Consider the following 18,686-nt stretch of genomic DNA (forward strand, 5'->3'; position numbering starts at 1 on the left):
CTCCGGGGGCCCTCTGGCCCCGCGTTGGATTTTAATTTTTGTGAAAAAACCCCCCCCCCCCCCCCCCCCGTCCGTCACCCACTTTTCTCATCACCGTGTCGTTTGCCCTTCGCCGCGGCGCCCTCCTCCCGTACCACACACTACCCTCCCCCTCCCTCATCCGTTTACGGTTTCTTTCAATCCCTCCTGCCTTATCCCATCCTTACCTACCTTTCCCGACTCACCTTTTCTCCTCGGCTCGGCTCCACCTCTCCTTCAGTTGTGGTCGTCGCTGTCCCACCCATAGATTCTACCCCTCCACCCCATTAGCTACACTCAAGCCACTTTAACTTTTCATTCAAGCCACTTTAACTTTTCATTCTCGCCCCCCTTCCCCTTCCTCCTCCCTTCCTCCCCCCTTACTCCGCATTCACCTTCCACCTCCACCATTACCACCCCCTCTTGGATCACCTTCCACTGCACCTGTGATCCCCGCGACCTCTGACCCCTTCCCGTCATGTCGCATCCGAATGGCATCCAGATGCCCGCCGTCGCCCTCTCCCCCGCCGCCCAGCAAATGCACAACATCCTTGAGCGTCTGCAAAGCCCCGACAACACCTCACGCGGCATCGCTGAAAACGAGTACAACCAAGCCGTCGAACAGAAGGGCCTCTGTCTCGACGCCCTCTCCACCCTCGCCGCCTCGGTCGGTGTCAACGAAGTTGTCCGCGCCACGGCCGCCGTCTTGCTTCGTCGCAGCGCTTCAGACATGTGGGGTGGCGCTGATGAACTCACAAGGAACAACGTCAAGACACGCCTACTGCTGGGGATTCGCGCCGACGGCCGCAAGGATCTCAGGAAAAAGTTGTGCGACACCATCGCCGAGATCGGCGCACCGCTAGTCGATCGCGAGCCCTCGCAATGGCCAGAGCTCCTCCCCACTTTGTTCGAGCTCAGCAGGAGTTCTATCGCTTATGAGCGTGAGAGTGCCTTGTACGTTTTTTCCCAGCTCGCCGATGTGCTTGACCAGAAGGTTTTTGCACCACATCTCGCTACCTTGAAGAGCGCCTTCCAAACGGGACTGGCTGATGCTGACCCAGGCGTCCAGATGGCCGGTCTGAGGGCTACATGTAGCCAGCTTAGCTTGTTGGAGAGTTATCTGTGCAATGAGTTTGTCGATTTGGTTCCGCTCATGATTCGACCCGTGCAGCAGGCAGTCGCTGCGGGGAACGATGACGATGCGCGTCAGGCCATTGAGTTGCTGATTGATGTTGTGGAAAGTGAGCCCAAGTTTTGGCGAAAGGATCTGGCTGCCGTCTGCACCCTCATGCTTAATATTGCCTCGAATAATGATCTTAGCGATGAATCGAGTCCGCGCCAGATGGCCCTCGAATTTCTGGTTTCAGTCGCGGAGAAGCTCCCGTCGCAGTGCAGGAAGATGGGCACTTTTGTCCGGAACGTCTTTCCAGTTAGCTTGCAGATGATGCTGTCGAGGGAGGATGATCAAGAATGGTACAAGCAGGAGATAGACGAGGATACCTCGGAGTACACGCTTTTCGATTGCGGTCAGGAGAGTTTGGATCGCATTGCTATTGCATTGGGGGGCAAGGCTGTGCTCCCCATCGCTGAGGCTATCATCCCGTCATTTTTGAACAATGAGAGCTCATGGGCGCATCGTCACGCCGCCTTGCTGGCTATCTCTCAGATTGGAGAAGGCTGCCAAAAGCAGATTGAAGCGAAGCTTGGTGACGTCATTGACCTTGCACTCGCCAGATTTAGAGACCCTCATCCCCGCGTTCGTTGGGCAGCTATTAATTGTATTGGACAGATGTGTACCGATTTTGGCCCTCGCATCCAAACGGATTTCCACCAGAAGATTGTGTCGCATTTGATTCTTGTCATGGACGATGCCGGCAACCCACGCGTGCAGAGCCATGCCGCCGCTGCTGTGATCAACTTCTGTGATGAAGCTACTCCCGACATAATTGCTCCTTATCTTGATGCATTATTGGGCAAGCTTCAAGCTCTGCTTCATTCCCCGCATCGTATTACTCAAGAACAGGCTGTCACTGCCATTGCGGCAGTAGCAGACTCTGCGGAAGAGCAGTTTGTCAAATACTACGATTGGTTTATGCCTCGGCTCAAGCAAGTATTAGCATCAGCAGCCGGGAACAAGGAGCTAAGAAAGCTGCGGGGGAAGGTCATGGAGTGCATTTCGCTGGTGGGTCTGAGTGTCGGCCCCGCGAAATTCGGTCCGGATGCTGCTGAAGTAATGAACATGCTTGTTCGCACCGCTGCCACGCAATCGGAAGACCCCGAAGACCCACAAGCGTTCTACTTGATGCAAGCGTACGCACGGATTTGCCGGTGCTTGAAGGGTGCTTTCATTCAGTACTTGCCTCATGTTATGCCGGGTCTGCTGCAAGCCGCACAGCAAAAGCCTGATATTCAAGTCCGAGATATCAAGGAAGACGAAGAACCACCAGAGGATCCAGCAGATGGCTACGAAACAGTGCAATTAGGGGACAAGAGGTTGAGCATTAGAACGTCTGTACTTGAAGACAAAGCAGTTGCATGCACTATGCTTGCGTGCTTCATTGCTGAACTGGGTGGTGGGTTCTATGACTATGTAGAACCAGTAACAGAACTCATGGTTCCTCTACTGAAGTTTTTCTACCACGATGAATGCCGAACAGCTGCTGCTAATGCGCTTCCAGATCTTATCAAATGCGTTATGGAGTCCGGAAAAGACCCAACAGGCGCGCAGGTTGTCCGCATGGCGCAGTACATGACTATTCCACTCATTGATGCTATCAAAGGAGAACCAGACGTCGAGGTCTTGGTCCACATGGTGCAAGCACTTGGTCGTATTGCTGAACTTGTCGTTGCCCCTGGGCTGTCCCCAGATCTCATGGTTCCGGCCGCGCAAGCTTTGTCAACTGTTCTCTTAGAGAGCGAAGCTCGTAACATAGAACGCGAGCAGCTGGCAGAACAAGAAGAATGGGACGAGGAGGCTCAAGAAGATGCGGAGGGTGATGAGCAGAAGGAGGAGGAACTTTTGGAAAAGGCGGCGACAACGACCGGAGCCCTGTTGAAGAATCACTCAAAATCTGGATTTGTGCAGGCGTTCAGGATGCCAAACAAGCTTGGTGAGGGAACTGATGCAGTCTCAACGATGCAAATGTTTTGGGTTCGGATGCATGCATCGCGACAGGCTTACGAGCGATACGCTGCCTTGTGTGCGTTTGATGATCTCATCATGTATGGTGGCGCTGAAGGCGTGAGTGTAATCAGTGACACGCTTCCAGCAATGAAAGCGTACTGCACGGATCAGGATGCTGATGTGCGTCAAGCAGCTGCGTTCGGAGTGGGTATCTGCGCGCAGGTGGGTGGGGAAGCTTTCATGTCGTCGGCGGGTTCTGCTGTCGTACATGACCTGGAGAAAGTGATTCGGGATCCGAATGCACGATCAGAGGTTGCAGTGCAGGCCTCAGACAATGCTGTGTCAGCGCTGCTGAAAATTATGGAGTACCAACCTGCGTGTTTGGGCGACAATGCCATGTCTTACGGGAGATTGATACTGGAGTACTTACCGGCTGAGGCAGACACTGCTGAAGCGAAACTAATGCACGCCACTCTGGTGCGATTCGTACAAGCAGGGGACACAAGAATATTAGGGGAAAACGCGGCAAATATGCCGAGGATTCTTTTTGTACTGTTGAGTGTGCTAGGGACGGAGTTGCTAGAAGAATCGGCCACACGGCCAGCCGTTGATGTGATCAAGGGGTTAGAATCGAAATACCCAGTAGAAGTGCTACAAGGAGCGATTGCTCTTCTTCCGGATGAGCTGAAGCAAAAAATGCAAATGGTGCTCGCAGCTTAGGACTTACGAGAGCGCTGTCGCTCCTGAGCAACAACATTTTCGGGAGGGAAGGTAACAACATACGTTTTTCAACAGTTGTTGAATAGGAGAACAGCAGTAAAATGTAGAAAGAGAGGCTGAGGATGCGTTCAATTGGTTAGTCTCGCGGTATATTTTATTGAAGGCGAGGTTGTGTGCTTGGGCCTGGACTGTTTCGGGGATCATAATACGGTTGAAGTCGTCAATGACTTGCCTGCAGGGGAGGAATCGCGTGGGGCCAGTCAGACGTGCGTAGAGACTGTTGCACATCCCAGGCCGTGGATCACTGGAGACGTCTGTCGATATCATCAGCTATTGCCCGCCACGCTGGGGTCTCAGCGTCCACGATTTGATAATGGTTCGTCTCCTCCAGCACCCAATATTCTAAACCCCGCTGACCCTCGACCTTCCCAATCCTTTCCGCTAACCTTTCGACAACTTCAACAGGCACATCTGTATCGGCCCTCCCCACGGCTAAAGTCACCCCCTCCACGAGCTGTGCAGCCCAAAACATCGGACAGGCTCCCTCATAACTTCTGGGCACCTCATGCGGCTCACCTCCTGCATATCTCTGCACGGCATCTCCCCCGTCACTCAACCGCAGCCTTGCGGCATACACCAGATCCGCTACAGGCGCCAGCGCGTAGGTCCTGACCGGTCGCACAGCCTTCCCACGGGCACATTGGGCGACCAGCCAGAGGGCCATCGTACCCCCCGCCGAGTGGCCGATGACGACGACGCGGGCGAGGTCGATATCCTGGGCGGTGGCGAGACGATAGGCGGCAAGGACATCGTTGTTGGAGTGAGGGTAGCCCCAGGGCCGGTCTCCGTCGCGGCGATACTCGATTTGGGCGACCGCGTAGCCGCGCGCATGCAGGGAGGGAGCGAGTGAATGGAATGCAGCGGTGGGGGGAAGTAGCCCGTACCTGGCCCTCCAGAAGCCGCCATGTATAAGGACGACAAGGGGGGCACGGGGGGAGGGCGTGAAGAGAAGGAATTGCGAGGGAGAGGCCCCGTGGCGCAGGAGGTGGGGAGCAATTGCGGAGGCGGAGGGGAGGGGACTTGGTGCAGCAGGGGTGAGGTGTGGGACGGTGAAGGGGCAATGGGGGGTAAGGGTGTAAACGGGGGTGAGGTGTGGGACGGTGAAGGGGCAATGGGGGGTAAGGGTGTAAACGGGCACGTACCCGGCGGTTTTGATTGCGCGATGTTTTCACAGAAGAGACGATAGGGAAGGGGCGGCAGAACGATGAGCAAGGCGACAACCCCTGGGCGCTCGAAACTAGGCGCACACGCATCGCAGTTTGTTGTGCATGCTTATCGCCAAAGCGTTCCATCTCCTAGTCCAGCGTCTCACGCACGCGGTGGAGCAACGCCGCGTATTCTCGTTTAATCGTACTTAAGCGCTCGTGTTAGTCTCGCCAATCTTAATCCTCAGCGTCCTCGTCCTCCTCGTCCTCCTCTTCTTCACTTTCCTCGCCCTCCTCATCGTTCTCCTCCAACCCACCCAACCGTTCCCCCAAAAGCTCCTCCACTTGCTCCACCACGCTACGCGGAATACAATTCGCGTCCATCCGCAACGTTTTCAGCCCCTCCAACTCTTGCACCGCCGTTGCCAGCCGCAGCGCTCCCCTCCCCCCGATCTCCGAACTGCTCACGTCCAACACCTCCACTCGCGCCTCTTCCGAAATTTCGCGCGCCAGCGCGCAAGCCCCCGAGCTCCCTAGCTCGTTGTCCTCTGCCAGCACCTCTGTCAATCTGCCTACGCTAACGAGCTTGCCCAACTGTCGCGCCGCGCCCGCTTCCATCTCGTTCCCAGACACATCCAACTTGAACAGCCTGGGCGCCCCATGCACCAGGGCCTTGCACACGGCTTGCACCCCGTCATCACCGAGAGCGTCGTCGCGCAATAGCAGCGTTTCCAACACCGCTGCATCCCCAAGCACGTCTGCCAACGCCTCGGCCCCCTCCTCTCCAAACGTGTTGTCCGACAAGTTGAGGTGGCGCAATGTCTCACCAAGCCGCGGGTGCAGCGCCTTACAGATGCGCACCGACCCGTCACGCCCCAGTCGCAAGCTCGAAAACCGAAAGTCCTCGAGCATGGGCGAGTTGTCGACGATCGGCGCCAGCGCTACGGAGCCCGCCGTCTCGAGCAAGTTGTTGTGAAAGTGCAACTTTTTCAGCTTTGTCGGCGCCGTCTCTAGCACGGCGCTAGCGATCAAATCGCCTGCGTCTGCCGCGAGGCCATTGTTACACAACAGAAGCTCCTGCAGCTCGGCGCGTCCCGCGAGCAGCGAGCCCAAGGCGCGGATGCCCTTCGCGCCTAGGGCGTTGTCGCTCAGGTTGAGCGAGCGCAAGGCGTCGCAGATGGACAGGGCATCGGCGATGACGGTCAGCGCGCGCTTGGCCTCGTCTTCGGGGCGCGACGCGATAATGTCAGACAGGTCGACGTCCCGCAGCGTAGCCGCGGCACGAGACAGGGCCTCGGCGGCGACGGGGGCAGAGCCGTCTCCAAAGCTGACACCGGACAGTTTGACCGATGTGATGCCGGCCGACAGGTCACGCAGCAGCTCCTCGGCGCGTGAGGCGGTGAGGGCCTCGCGCTTCGTCGCGTCGATGGAGAAGTGCGCCATCGGGGACGGAGGGGAAATCATTGATGCCGATACGAACTAACGGGACCCAATACGAACTAACGGGACCCAATACGAACTGACGGGAGAGAGTGGGATCGACTTAGCGGATCAAAGTGGAAGAAGGAGTGCCCGTGGGCGTCTTGAAAAGTAGTCACACTATTTATTACAAATCGTCATTGGACAGAAATGTCCCTTGTGCTCTCGGAGGAGTCCCTCAGCCCCCCCGTCCCTCACCCCCTCCCCTCACCCTCCGACCACAAAGCACACCTTCTTCTCCCTCCTCCCCGAGCTTGTCCTTCCTCGCAACAATGAACCCCCGCGCCCTCTCCCTCGCATCGTGCCTCCTCCGGCCTTCCACGCTAGCCCGCCCTCTCTGCACCCCCACGTGGCGCTCCGAGCATTTGCGCGCGCCCCAATCCGGCGCCGCGATGCCGCCCAACCTGACCCCCCGCCAACGTCGCATCATCTACCGCAGCCGCCAGCGCGGCTGGCTTGAGCTCGACATCCTCTTCGGCGGCTGGGCCGCCAAGCACGTCCCCTCGCTCCCCCCTGCCCAAGTCCCCATGGTCGAGGCGCTCCTCGACGCCGACACGCCCGATGTCCTCAAGTGGGTCCTCGGCCAACAGCCCGCGCCCGCACCACATGACAACGCCGTCATAGAGAGCATGCGCCGCTACGCGAACGGCGACGGGCTTGTGTCCGAGAGGTAGGCCGCGCTACAGCACCTCGTCCTCGTCCTTGATTGCGTTGCGCTCCTGGCTAGTCAGATAGGCGGCATACTTGGTTGCATCGAGCCGCCTCTGCTCCGAGTTGAGCCGCTGCCGGGAGAAACGCCCCTCCTCGAGGTACAGCACCCGGTCTGCGTAGCACTCCAAGTCGTCGTTGTGTGTCACCATGACGCACGTCGTGCGGTTCTCGACGTTGACGCGCAGAAGTAGGTCCATGATCTCGCAAGTGTCGGCGCTGGAGAGGTCGCCCGTCGGTTCATCGAGCAGCAGCAGGTCGGGTTTGTTGGCCAAGGCGCGCGCGATTGCTACGCGCTGCTGCTCGCCGCCGGACAGCTCGGAAGGGAGGTGGTCTGCGCGGTCGCCGAGCCCGACCTCCTTGAGGAGTCTTGCGGTCTTTTCGTGCCTCTCAAGGCGTTTGAGCCTGCCCGACAGAATCATCGGGAGCTCAACATTTTCGAAAGCAGACTGGGCGGCGAGCAGGTTGAAGGTTTGGAAGACAAAGCCGATGCGATTCAATCGGAAGTCGGGGAGACGGTGCTCGGGAATGGTTTGCATATTCGTGCCAAAGAGGCGCAAACGGCCGCCGCTTGGGCGTGTGAGCGTTCCGAATACGTGGAGGAGAGTGGATTTTCTGTGATGACGAGAGCGCGTAGTGCCGAGAACGGCGTTTAGCGAGAGTTTTGTTAGTAAGCTGAGGCATCCTATTACACCATGTCTTTGAGCGCAATGCAGTGCTTACCCTCCTCCACTCGGTCCCCTAATCATGACAAACTCGCCCTCACGTATTGGCTTGGTACGAGAGTCTACCGAGAGCGAGATGCCCAGGAAAGCCGTTATCTTCTGGCCTTTACAGCCGGGCAGGTCAAAGACTTTGAATATGTCCTTCGCGTCAATTACTGCATCACCCAGTTCTTTGTACGGGACCGGATCATTGGAGGTGATACCTTTCGAGTCTGGGTCGGCAACGATAAGGTCCAGGCCTTCGATTTCCAAAGCGTCGTCGTCCGAGTCGAGGGTGGCCACCCGGCCCGAGGCCCAGAAATTGGGCATATTCATTCTGCGAGGCTGATGGGCAGTGGGACGGGGACCTGCCTGCAGTCTTACGCAATGTAGTTCAAAGTCGTGAGGTCTGGCAGGGTGGCTTGCGCTTGTGCTACTTGTGCCAGTAGAAACTGGGCGCGCAAGACTGGCGTCTTCAAGTGTGTCTTATCCAAGGGCGCGGTACAGACAGGCAATGGGATGCGAACGCGTGAAAGCGGCTTCACAACTGCCTGCTACGGCAGTTGTGAGCAAAGTCGGGTTTGAAGAGGACCAGCCTCGACAGTGGCGCGCGAGCCACGAAGGTGCCTTGGTTTCGGCTCAAATATGTACCCGAAAAGAAGCAATTTCATCCCCACACGTAATGCTTCCAGTTGAGCAGACAGCAACCCCAATGCTCACCTACAGGCAGACACCAGGCCGAGATACCGTTTAGATCTCTGCCTTCCATCCGCCAGCCTGCGTGAAGCGCATCCCCCACTGCTGCGATTGCCCCCGCCCTCCCGCGGCCGCATCTCGATGTGGTCGCCCCTCTTCCACGAGGGGCCGGTCCCCATCCGACCTCGCCCCTCCCGCCGCGCCGCGCCGCCATGCTTTTCTCCGTCCCCCCTCCGCGCGCTAGCGCTGCTCCTCCTCCTCTCCGCCACGTGCGGAGAGCCCGACCACATCATCTTCCTCATGCGGCGCGGCGGCACGCAATGCTTCATGCTGACGGCGCCCGCCGGCGACACGCTCAGCGGCGAAGTCCGCGTCGCCGACGGCCCGGGCGACATGCCGGTCGGCTTCTGGGTCCTCGTCGGCTCGACCAACGAGATCCTGCACTCCAAGCCGGAGGTCGAGCACGACAAGTTCACCCTCGTTGCTCCGCGCGGCCCGCACCATGGCCACGACAACGTGTCCACGCCCTCGGAGTATAAGCTGTGCGTGTTCCAGAGGAAGCCGGTTAAGGGCGGCGCGCCGGACGACGTCCGCAATGTGCTCGTCAGGTTCGACGCGGCTGCGGATCCCGACGCTATCGAGGCCTTTGGTGAGGCCCATAGCGTGACGAAGGGCCTGGCGTTGCAGAAGGATGTCAACGAAATGCAGATCATTGTCACTAAGGTTGAACGCACGGTTGGCGCCGTCATCGAGGAGATTGATACCATTCGCAACCGCGAGCAAGCGATGTTTGATATCTCCACGGGTGTAGCGCAGCAGATTTGGCTCATGGGCATTGTTAGCTGTGTCGCCATTGTCGCGGCCGGGTATTTACAATTGCATCAGATGCACGGAGAGCTCAAGCTCCATAGCGAAAAGATGCTGGCGGATGGCAGCCCGGCCAAGTCTCGTGGTTGGAGAAAGCCGGCACCGAGACGAAGTGGCGTGCAAATGCGAAGATCGCTAGGGTCTCTGGGGAGCTTTGGACGCCTCGCCAGTTTTGCAGAAGGTAAAGGTCAAGTTTTGCCGAGCCACACGAGCCTGTCGCAAGGGCTTAGTGTGAACAAAGTCAAAACCGAAAAAGCCGTACCACGAAGTCGTCCGCCTACCTGATATCGTGCACAGGACTAATCCCTCTGCAGTGTTTATAACATCTCCGAGAAGGTCCTGAGGAGATCCCCGGCCGTTCTTGATGACTTTGATCGGCACGGTCAAATCGTTTGAGAGATTGCTTGTCTGCTTATGAAGACAAAGAATACAGTATTTGTGCCAGCAGATGGGTATTCGCTTCACTAGTTGAAGACTGGCAATTGTATTATATCTATTAGAGCTACGAAAAAAAAAGCTCTTCGCCAAGTGCTCCAAACTCCTTCCGACGGCTGAGAGTAGAGCTCAATGCCGAAGAGGGTGTAAAGGTTGTATGGCTGCTACCGAGAGATATTTACCGGGCAGCCTTCTGTTAGCGCACTAGTTTGCGCTTCCTCAGAATGCCGCGAATGTAGTCAACCTGCAAGACTCCAACGAGAACAACTAGCAAACTGCAAAAAGAACTCGAAGTGGTTAAAAAGCTAGTTGTTGCCTCATTTTTGAGCGTAAGCAGGCGCTCCTGTTCACGAAGCACATCAATTTTGTCCAGCACCCGCAAGACTTCCTCCTCGAGCTTGCGCAAATTCCCCCCGGTCTTCACAACATCGTGCCCTCTAAGCAAGTCTTGTTTCTCCTCCTTCGTCGCGCCCGAGCGAATACTAAACGCGATGCGGCGCTCCGTCTTCTCCACGATCTGCGAGGGCATTGCCTGATGCATGACACAGAATCGGAACGGGAGCACGTCGGGCAGCTCTCCTCCCATGACGAGCAGGTTGATCGGGGGCTCGACGGTGGCATGCTTGTGCGTCAGGCCCATCTGGTGGTATATGACGTGGCCGCGGGGGTCCGTGACAAACAGGTCGACGCTCATGTCCGTCCGACCGGCTGACGTGCGGAAGTCGAGAAGGATAGGGCGATGGACGCTGAGGTCCTCAAAGAAGCACTTTCGCTGGCCGAAGCCGAGCGTCATCTGGAGGGCGGCAGTGGTCCGCCAGATGACGGATGTAGCTATTAGCGAAAGTAGGGTCAGCATTATGGTTTGTATTCAACACTGGTATCTGAGAGTGCGCGGCTGGTTTCTGGGTGAGAGTGGTCTACACCGACGTAGGTCGACGTAGGTCGGTGGAGGGCGGAAGCTACAATGAAGGTGGTTGCGCATCTCTACGATCGCTGGCTCGTGTCGCCGAGCCGAAACGGTCGCGGAGTGGAGACAGGGAGGCGAGTAGGCAGACTGGAATTGAAAGGCTAACGGCCGGCAGCAATATGGCAGAGTATTGTGGAGGCGGACTCTGCGTACATGTATGTTCACAGGAGACAAAAGCGCCGGGAAAGCATTTTCATCCGTATCGTACGCTACCCTTACGGTACTGTACGGAATTTTAAAATTTACCGAACTTTTTCTTGTGACACTCCTGTTCCAGACTGGTTTCGGACACCCGTTCCAGACTGGTTTCGGACACCCGTTCCAAAGCCCCCGCACCACACACCCGGCCCAGGAACCTGCCTACCGCTCCTTAAACCCTAGTTGCAGCCTACATGCACTTATCGCTTCGGAATGCCCCCACAGAGGCATATCATTTTACATGTTTATGTGTTCCGAGTCGGGTTGGCAATTTCGATGACACTGCACGTATGCACTCATTGAGTATCCAGATGACGAATTGACCGCGTATGAGGCTAAATTTCAACTTAATTTTTCTGGACATCTGCTTTCTCGATAAAACGGACTAAAGTTATTCCTTCGTCACCGTACTTGACTTCTGCGTTGCGGAAGGACAGGTTCCCTAAATCCCCTAAACCCCTAATCCCCTAAACCCCTAATCCCCTAAACCCCTAAACCCCTAAACCAAACGACTAGAAAGGACATGCAGTCCTTGAGAACTGCATGTCCTTTCTAGTCGTTTACAAATACCTGCCAAAGAAGCTCTATTAAGCAACCCTGAAACGTTTTGCACTAGTGTCTATCCTCGAAACCAAAAATGCCCGTTTGCAGCAACTGTGTATATTTCAAACCACACTGCGTGCTTACTCTCTCAGTCTATTCAAACTGCTCTCCCGATGTTTTGCAGGATGTTATTGCCCAGGGCAAGTACATGACGCAAATGATGTCAAACTGAGTTTCTACATTTTTCATTTGTCGTGTATCTTGTTCAAGAAACTGGTGCAAATCACTACTATCGTATTGGATTTCTAACTCTGGTTTTATGTGCAAACCGCTCATAAAAAGTCCATGACTCGTTTCTACACCCCTCTATTCCCTCTGCGCACTAGCTGCATATCTACCATTTACAAACCTCCGCGCGACCAGCAACCTCAAAACCGCTACCGTAGCCCCTGCATTTCAAGCGACAAACAAAAGTAGGTGGGGTTGGGACCGCACTCGACGTACTTGAGCACGGCCTTCCCAACAGTGTTGGAATGCACCCGTATAGGTACTGATTCTCCCAACCCTCGAGACCTCAAGTCTGCGATTCGAAACTCTGTATCGGCAATGAGATCGAACCCTCCCACAGACCCTTTGTCTTCAAAAAGCGACAATTTCAACTTGATATCATCCCCTGCGAGATTCAAGTTGGCACTCGGCAGTGAAAAGAACTGTTTCTTAATCTTGATGCCGAGTAGCTTTTTGCCCTTGTTTAACAAACTGCCTTGTGACTTGACAGACTCTCCTCTAGCAAATTGAAGTTGCCTCTGTCGTTCCTTCGCATCAACATCCTCAATAATGAAGCCTGGTTTGGCCACCACCCGCCTGCTGGTAAAATAGTTGTATTCCAAGCTGCCGCCATCCTGTTTTCGATTAATCTTATCGACGGTCTCCGAGCGAAAGATCAAGGTCCAAAAGTCCGAATCCGGTTTTTTGTCAAGCACGGCATGAATAGTATAAAATATTCTTCTCACAGAAGCAGAGGACAGAGCCTTTGCGCGCACAATGGGGTTGCACTCAGCGTCGATATAGAAGATGCCTCGCTCCACATCCATGCGTTCCCCAGTGACGAGAAGCGAGCCGTGTGGGATTTTGTTACTACGCTTGACGTCCTTCTCATTGACGGGAAGAAACTTGAGGGGAAACGTAACAGGGCGCCCCTGCGCGGCGTAGACGGCGCTGACTCTGAGCTGGGCGGTGCCAATGAGGCGCTGCTTCTCGACCTTCTTACTCGTGCAGTCGAAGAAGGCGACGCGGATGACCTGTCCCGTGCCGGGGATATAGTGGAAAGGGAAGGCCTTCGAAAACTCGACATCCCTGCCAAACTTGCGCGCGACGTCGGTAGTGGCGAGCTTCGTCCAGGCGGAGCGCATGACGGAGGTGCCGTCGTCGGCGACGATGTGCTCGGGGGTAGTGGGGGCGGCGAAGGCGGCGGCGGCGGCGGGTGCGCGGTGCGCGGAGGACTTGGGTTTGAGGCGGGAGACGGGGGCGGAGACGGCGCGCACCAGCGCGGGCGTGGAGGAGCGGCGCTTCATGGAGGCGGATGGGCCGCGGGATGTGGAGGCGTCGGGCGCAGTGCGCGTGATGGACACGTCCGACACGGTCGAGAGGCGGGCGGGAACTTCCAGGGCGTGGTAGATGACGGCGTAAGAGGCGCGCGAGCGGGCGTCCGGCTCCGGCAGGTCGCGGCCCGAGAAGTGGAGGTGGAGGAGGCGCGAGCGCGGGGGTTGGTGCGGGATCGAGTCTCGCGTGGAGGTCGAGGTCTGGAAGGTCGGGGTGAGGGAGGAGGTGGGGCGGTCGAAGTAGCGCTCGGTGGTGACCAAGGGGGCGGGGAGGAGGTTGTCCATTACGATCTGGGGCAGGAGGCGGGGGAGGGGGTAAGCGAGGGGCGGGGAGGGGGGGTGGGACGGTGTGGTGTGGTGTGGGGTGGGGGGATGTGCAGAAGTAGGGAGGTAGGAAAAGAGTGGGGAGCGGACTGAAAGACAGCGGAAGGAGGCGGGGCGGGGAAAGGTGCGAAGAGCGGCCTGGGAACGGGGACTGGAACTACCCTTCTAGAGTGGCATGGCACGGGTTGGGTAGCGGGGAGGGGGGAGGCGGGTGGTGAGTCGAAGAGGTTTTGCGGACAGTCGTAAAGTGATCGAAGGCGGAGGCCTCATAGTTGTGTCTCAGGAACAGGATCGCGGTGCGTACAGTACCCTTCGAAGGGTATGCTCCTCAGGTGCTGTTTCGGAGGTGCGGAGGCAGCATTGCAAGTCGCGTGTCCTGAAGCAGTTCCGTAGAGCGCCGTCCACTTCCCGGCACCTGTGGAAGACCAGCAAGTGATGACCCACGTATGACTCGGAAGCAGCACGGCCCAGGCCCGCTCCACACATCTTCTGTGTGCACTCCTCCAACACGTGTACGCCAGACGACTAATCCGGCCAATGGCTTCTTTTGCCCCTACTGTAATTGTACAGTATTAAAATCACGGTGCATATCGCGTATGATAAAAAACTCTATTTACAACCAGGGAGAACCCGACTCCGGCTGGTCTGGCACAATTCACATCCTTTCCGTTAAGTTCCCAACCCACAACAGAATACAGTACAGGGGGGGAAGCGAAATAGTGCCGCTTTCATTATTGCCACCCTCGAATTAGTGCCGCCAAAACCGGCAGACACAGGTTCTGCCACGTGTCATGCGCGACGTCGTCATCGCCCACTCACTCCTCATGCGCCTCTCAGCTCACTTGGTGACGTTAGTGATGCTTGCGATTCAATACATTATGGTGGAGAGCTACGGAATCAGTCTGCCAGTGATGCTATGGTGGATGATTGTGTGGCAGAAGACGAGTGTGAAATTACGGAGAGGCGGGCCGTACCGAGTGCTGTAGTGCTAGCAAGGTTGTTTGCGTCTTTGGAGAGTCTGGGTGTGGAGTGCGATGTGAGCAATGCCTTATCGCACTTGAGGTCCGCAAAACGAGCTTTTCTAGTGTCCAGGTGACAAATGACCTCATATGAGGTCACTTTTCAACTTATTTTTCTCGACTTGTGCTAGCTCAACAAGATGGAAAAAAGATACTCCGAATTAGTGCCGTATTATTAGTCCTTACACACGGCGGCACTAATGCGTAGGGTCGACTGTATTCTATTCTGTTGTGGGTTGGGAACTTAACGCGATTTGTCGTAATAATCTATTACGACAAATCGCGATGCCGCGATTGATTCTTTTGAAAATTTGGTCGCCGTGCCAGGAAGCACAACTGAAAAAGCAACGCGAGCTTGGTTTCACTTTGAACGACTGAGATTGACCATTTCGTTGATAAATAACGGGCTGCTACTCCACTTAATCGTCAAGTTCATATTACTAGGCCTTCAGTCTTCGCTACACCATACAAAAGCCAATTCTCGAAACCTACAGTAAATCATTGATAATGTTTGCACTTCATATGCCATCCATTCGTCACCACAACACAACAACAAAACCTTAGTCTTGTATTGAAAGAAGCTACACAAAAATTTAATCGCTCTCCATGTACAAGGTAGTCATTAAGTTATTCGGTCCAGTCACTAGACTCCAGTGATCTTCTTGCGTCATTTATTCAACGGCTTTCGACCTCGGAGTTTTTCCGACAGCTCTACATGTCTTAGAAATCTTAGTCACGCGCGGGCTGTGAAGAAACTGTCCAAACAGTATCGAAGATATAGAGCCGTACGGGGAAAAGGGGTTTTACTGGTGGGAGGTCGCATATGGAAAAGGGGCGCCGCTCACAGTGACTGCTGGTCAACGGATGTGGCGGTCAACTTTTACACAGTGCGCGAAATGCAAATAAATACACCCTTCTTCGTCAACGTTTTTGCTTGATACAGTGCAGTTCTATAAAAGCGCCAACGTCCAGTCATTGAAAAGAAGGGACGTCACTGAATTTGTGATAGACCAATGGGCCATAAGTCATCGAGGATTGTCTGATCAGCATGTGATTGGGTATTCTACCTGCCCTCCGATATTTCCCTGAAAGGTCTAGTGCAGTTCTATAAAAGCGACAACGTCCCGTCATTGAAAAAGAAGGGAAAGACGACGAAATCTAAACTTGACTCCAATTGGTGCTCGCTGCAACACGTGTGCCGGTGCTTGCAACAAACCATGCGGAGTACAGTACAGTGAACCCTCGCTATCTGAAATCCTTGTTATGTGAATATCCGCGATATGTGCATGCCATTGCTCGGAACGAGCTCCGGAGCGTTGATTGCAGGTCACATATGAGGTATTCATGAATACGGCCTAACTGAATACCACAACCACATCTTAATCATAACAGGCCTCATACAAGAGCATTCTATGAGACAAAACTGAGCTATGATAACTTTATTCATTATAAATGTGGTTCAATTTCCAGTATTCCTGGGCAATCGAAAATGGACACACCTCGAACGCGCAAACCAAGCCAAGCAGACCCGCATTACTCAATATTTTGGTTAAAACTTATGGGATTGTTACATATTTGGGCTGTATATGAAACATCTTTGGAAACTGAATATGCACTTTAATTGAATGCGGAAGGAAGCAACCATCCATATTCAGATATCGAGGGTTCACTGTACCAATAAATACGCAAGCGCCAAAGAAGACATTGCATAAAAGGCAGGTGCATCAAATATTGGACACATTCCACAAAGTGACTATTATTAAGACTTCTTGTGGTCCTTTTTAAATGGGTTTTTACTGGCTAGGAGCGGCGAGAAAATGTCTTTTGCGTACCAGATATGGCGGTCATTGTGTGGCGGTTGTCCAAGTTGTCCTTTAAACATTCATCATTGCTGTGAGACACAAACATTGATAAAAATGCACGAATGATCGGACGCCAGCAAAATTTGGCCCGGTTTGTGATTATTCTTTTGAGGCAAAATTGAAAAAAACTCAGTGACACATCACAACTTGTTCTTCCTATTAAGCACCCGAATCTTAGCTGCAGCCCTTCTTACTTTCAAGGAACGGACGCGACTGAGATAATTATCCACCGGCATGTTCGCCATCCCAGCCCTACGACGATTTTGTGCCTCTGACATCTTCTTACATTCATTCAAAACCTTCACCCGCCTCTTCGCAGCTCTCATTTTTCTCTCCGTAAAGACTCTCGTTCCTCCCGTTCCTTTTTGTACTTACGCTCATCCTGACGTTTGCGCATGAGATCTAAAACCGTTGCCGACGTCATAACACATCCGTTCTTAGTATCTACATATCCACAGTCGAGCACTTTCGCGTCGGCACCCAGTTTTGCATTACGTAATTCTAATCGCTTGGAATCATACGCATCTTGTAGTTGGTCTACGGTTAAAAATGTAGCACTACTCGTTCCATCTGACGGACGTTCCACACTGAGCAGAGAAGAACAGTCGACCGGCCACAGACCTGCCCGTTTGAAACCAGACTTGATATTTGTTCGAGTAAAAGCCCCTTCATACGCCTGTTTCATAATACCACATAAATCGAAGAGATCCGGCTTTCTCTCGTCATCAAAACCTGAGCAGTTGCTCACTGCATCATTCAGATAGTTCTTAAAAACATAGAACAGGACCACATCCAAAGGCTGCGTTTTCCCCGATGTGTGCGCCGGTAACGCATAAACTACAATACCATGGCTTTTAAAAACACCCAGCACTTCCAAAGAGATATGCGACCTGTATGCATCATAAACCAGAAGGATCTTCCGCCCCTCTACGCGCAGGTCCCGAGTGTACTCAACAAACGTCCAGGCCCAAGAAAGGAAATTGTACTTGTCCACACCACCATTTTCTTCGCGCGTCGCCAATACAGCCCTTCGGGGTAAACGGGAGAAGGGAGTTTCGGGTGTTGCAGTGCCATTTCGAAGAATCTCTCTATACGGGACGCGTTTTCCCTTCATCACGAAAAGGGGAGGTGCACAGTCACCATCGGCGCTTATAATTGGCATCATTGTAAGCCTACCAAACCTAATGACGTTGGCGTGCCGACGACGAAATGCGCGAAGATAACCTGAACTGGGCTTGTCCCTTTTAAATGGCAGATACACTCGACGAGCCGGCGTTAGATTAGCAAGAAAGGCAGAGATTGCCTCACATAGATGACGTTGGGTCAGCGGAATTCCTGTTGTGGCATTGCGAAGTATAAATTTTACAATATTTTGCTCTTCTTCAGCTGTGAATGCTGTTTTTCGTTCAGATTTTGTCTTGAGGGGAGTTGTTAAACGGAAGTGAAGGGTTGATTTGGGAACTTTGAATGTCTGTGCAGCATCTCTGACGGATTTGCCACGTTTGACAGCATCAATTGCGTTGGTGATGCTCTTCTCTCGGCGAAGAACGCTACGACGAGGCGGCATTGTGCGGAGCTCCGGTGATGGAATGGGGATGGGTGCGACCGAATGTCAGGAGTCTTGAGCCTTGTTACAGTAAAATGCATGGGCGGTATGCATTGAGAATATGCCTCTTGGTGGACAAAAAGGCGCCAAAACGTTTGAGAATATCTATTTTTAAATTTATCCATGCGTTGTACGTCTGACCTCTAGTCAATAGCTGTCATCACCTTTTTCGATTACAGTTTTCGATATGATTTCTTCTTTTTTATTTAAAATGGGCAGAATTTGACTTGGTCCGACGGTTTATGTGTTTGTCCAAGAATTGACCAACCCCCCCTTTATTTGTGTGTACACAAATCACCATTTTTGTGTACATTCAGTGTAATTTGTGAATGCACAAATGACAAAACTGGTATAGGCTCGACCACGGACGAGGCAAATGTGCAACATACACAAATCGCATTTTTAGCGGGAGTGAGAGCGACAAAGCGGTTGTAAAATATGAGAATCCTAACGTATATACTTTAGTGAAATACTGTAAGGAAGATGCACTTGCCCGGTTTACTCCCTTTATAAGAAAGGCCTCCTCCCGAGTAGCGGGAGCGAGAAGAGGACAAGGAAAAAAAGGATAGTGTTCTACGTCCCGCAGGCGAAAGGCTCGACTGCTCGAGCC

At 54.1% G+C, this 18,686-nt stretch overlaps 8 protein-coding genes; 3 read left to right on the forward strand and 5 right to left on the reverse strand.

Moving 5' to 3' along the window:
• CHC_T00002175001 (hypothetical protein) overlaps positions 1-286 on the forward strand; it is a 333-nt gene extending 47 nt beyond the window's left edge. The window contains exon 1 of the mRNA XM_005713147.1: positions 1-286. This exon is cut by the window's left edge and continues 47 nt beyond it. Coding sequence (XP_005713204.1) covers positions 1-286 — 286 coding nt within the window.
• A 47-nt stretch (positions 287-333) lies between these two features.
• Positions 334-516, reverse strand: CHC_T00002176001 (hypothetical protein). The gene has a single exon (XM_005713148.1). The coding sequence runs from the start codon at positions 514-516 to the stop codon at positions 334-336; it is 183 nt and encodes a 60-aa protein (XP_005713205.1).
• A 4-nt stretch (positions 517-520) lies between these two features.
• CHC_T00002177001 (hypothetical protein) lies at positions 521-4,019 on the forward strand. XM_005713149.1 is given in 2 exon segments: positions 521-3,862; positions 3,863-4,019. 1 exon segment carries the CDS (start codon positions 521-523, stop codon positions 3,860-3,862), a length of 3,342 nt encoding a protein of 1,113 aa, XP_005713206.1. The 3' UTR covers positions 3,863-4,019.
• A 1,211-nt stretch (positions 4,020-5,230) lies between these two features.
• On the reverse strand, positions 5,231-6,531 carry CHC_T00002178001 (hypothetical protein). XM_005713150.1 is given in 2 exon segments: positions 5,231-5,304; positions 5,305-6,531. 1 exon segment carries the CDS (start codon positions 6,529-6,531, stop codon positions 5,305-5,307), a length of 1,227 nt encoding a protein of 408 aa, XP_005713207.1. The 3' UTR covers positions 5,231-5,304.
• Positions 6,532-6,666: 135 nt separating this feature from the next.
• On the reverse strand, positions 6,667-8,003 carry CHC_T00002179001 (hypothetical protein). Its single transcript, XM_005713151.1, has 3 exons — positions 7,978-8,003; positions 7,236-7,869; positions 6,667-6,747 (listed from the first exon to the last, which is right to left on the reverse strand). Exons 1-3 carry the CDS (start codon positions 8,001-8,003, stop codon positions 6,667-6,669), a joined length of 741 nt encoding a protein of 246 aa, XP_005713208.1.
• A 711-nt stretch (positions 8,004-8,714) lies between these two features.
• Positions 8,715-9,421, reverse strand: CHC_T00002180001 (hypothetical protein). XM_005713152.1 is given in 3 exon segments: positions 8,715-8,894; positions 8,895-8,984; positions 9,032-9,421. The coding sequence occupies 2 exon segments, from the start codon at positions 9,419-9,421 to the stop codon at positions 8,895-8,897; spliced, it is 480 nt and encodes a 159-aa protein (XP_005713209.1). The 3' UTR covers positions 8,715-8,894.
• Positions 9,422-9,440: 19 nt separating this feature from the next.
• CHC_T00002181001 (hypothetical protein) lies at positions 9,441-10,178 on the forward strand. XM_005713153.1 is given in 2 exon segments: positions 9,441-9,806; positions 9,807-10,178. The coding sequence occupies 1 exon segment, from the start codon at positions 9,441-9,443 to the stop codon at positions 9,804-9,806; it is 366 nt and encodes a 121-aa protein (XP_005713210.1). The 3' UTR covers positions 9,807-10,178.
• A 1,923-nt stretch (positions 10,179-12,101) lies between these two features.
• On the reverse strand, positions 12,102-13,550 carry CHC_T00002182001 (hypothetical protein). Its single transcript, XM_005713154.1, has one exon. It carries the CDS (start codon positions 13,548-13,550, stop codon positions 12,102-12,104), a length of 1,449 nt encoding a protein of 482 aa, XP_005713211.1.
• Positions 13,551-18,686: the final 5,136 nt, after the last annotated feature.

The sequence above is a fragment of the Chondrus crispus genome, genomic scaffold, assembly GCF_000350225.1.
Source record: "Chondrus crispus Stackhouse genomic scaffold, scaffold_129, whole genome shotgun sequence".
Lineage (NCBI taxonomy): Eukaryota > Rhodophyta > Florideophyceae > Gigartinales > Gigartinaceae > Chondrus > Chondrus crispus.

Excerpts from the sequence above, each read along its gene's own strand:
- CHC_T00002179001 (XM_005713151.1), bottom strand. The coding sequence starts at position 8,003 with ATGATTAGGGGACCGAGTGGAGGAGG. Across the intron at positions 7,870-7,977 it reads AGGGGACCGAGTGGAGGAGG|AAAATCCACTCTCCTCCACG; the intron begins GTAAGCACTGCA and ends TCGTCATCACAG. Across the intron at positions 6,748-7,235 it reads CAATCAAGGACGAGGACGAG|GGGGTGAGGGACGGGGGGGC; the intron begins GTGCTGTAGCGC and ends GGGTGAGGGGAG.
- CHC_T00002182001 (XM_005713154.1), bottom strand. The coding sequence starts at position 13,550 with ATGGACAACCTCCTCCCCGCCCCCTTGGTCACCACCGAGCGCTACTTC.
- CHC_T00002177001 (XM_005713149.1), top strand. The coding sequence starts at position 521 with ATGCCCGCCGTCGCCCTCTCCCCCGCCGCCCAGCAAATGCACAACATC.
- CHC_T00002181001 (XM_005713153.1), top strand. The coding sequence starts at position 9,441 with ATGTTTGATATCTCCACGGGTGTAGCGCAGCAGATTTGGCTCATGGGC.
- CHC_T00002178001 (XM_005713150.1), bottom strand. The coding sequence starts at position 6,531 with ATGATTTCCCCTCCGTCCCCGATGGCGCACTTCTCCATCGACGCGACG.
- CHC_T00002176001 (XM_005713148.1), bottom strand. The coding sequence starts at position 516 with ATGCCATTCGGATGCGACATGACGGGAAGGGGTCAGAGGTCGCGGGGA.
- CHC_T00002180001 (XM_005713152.1), bottom strand. The coding sequence starts at position 9,421 with ATGGTATCAATCTCCTCGATGACGGCGCCAACCGTGCGTTCAACCTTA. Across the intron at positions 8,985-9,031 it reads GCATGTCGCCCGGGCCGTCG|CATGAAGCATTGCGTGCCGC; the intron begins GCGACGCGGACT and ends GGGCGCCGTCAG.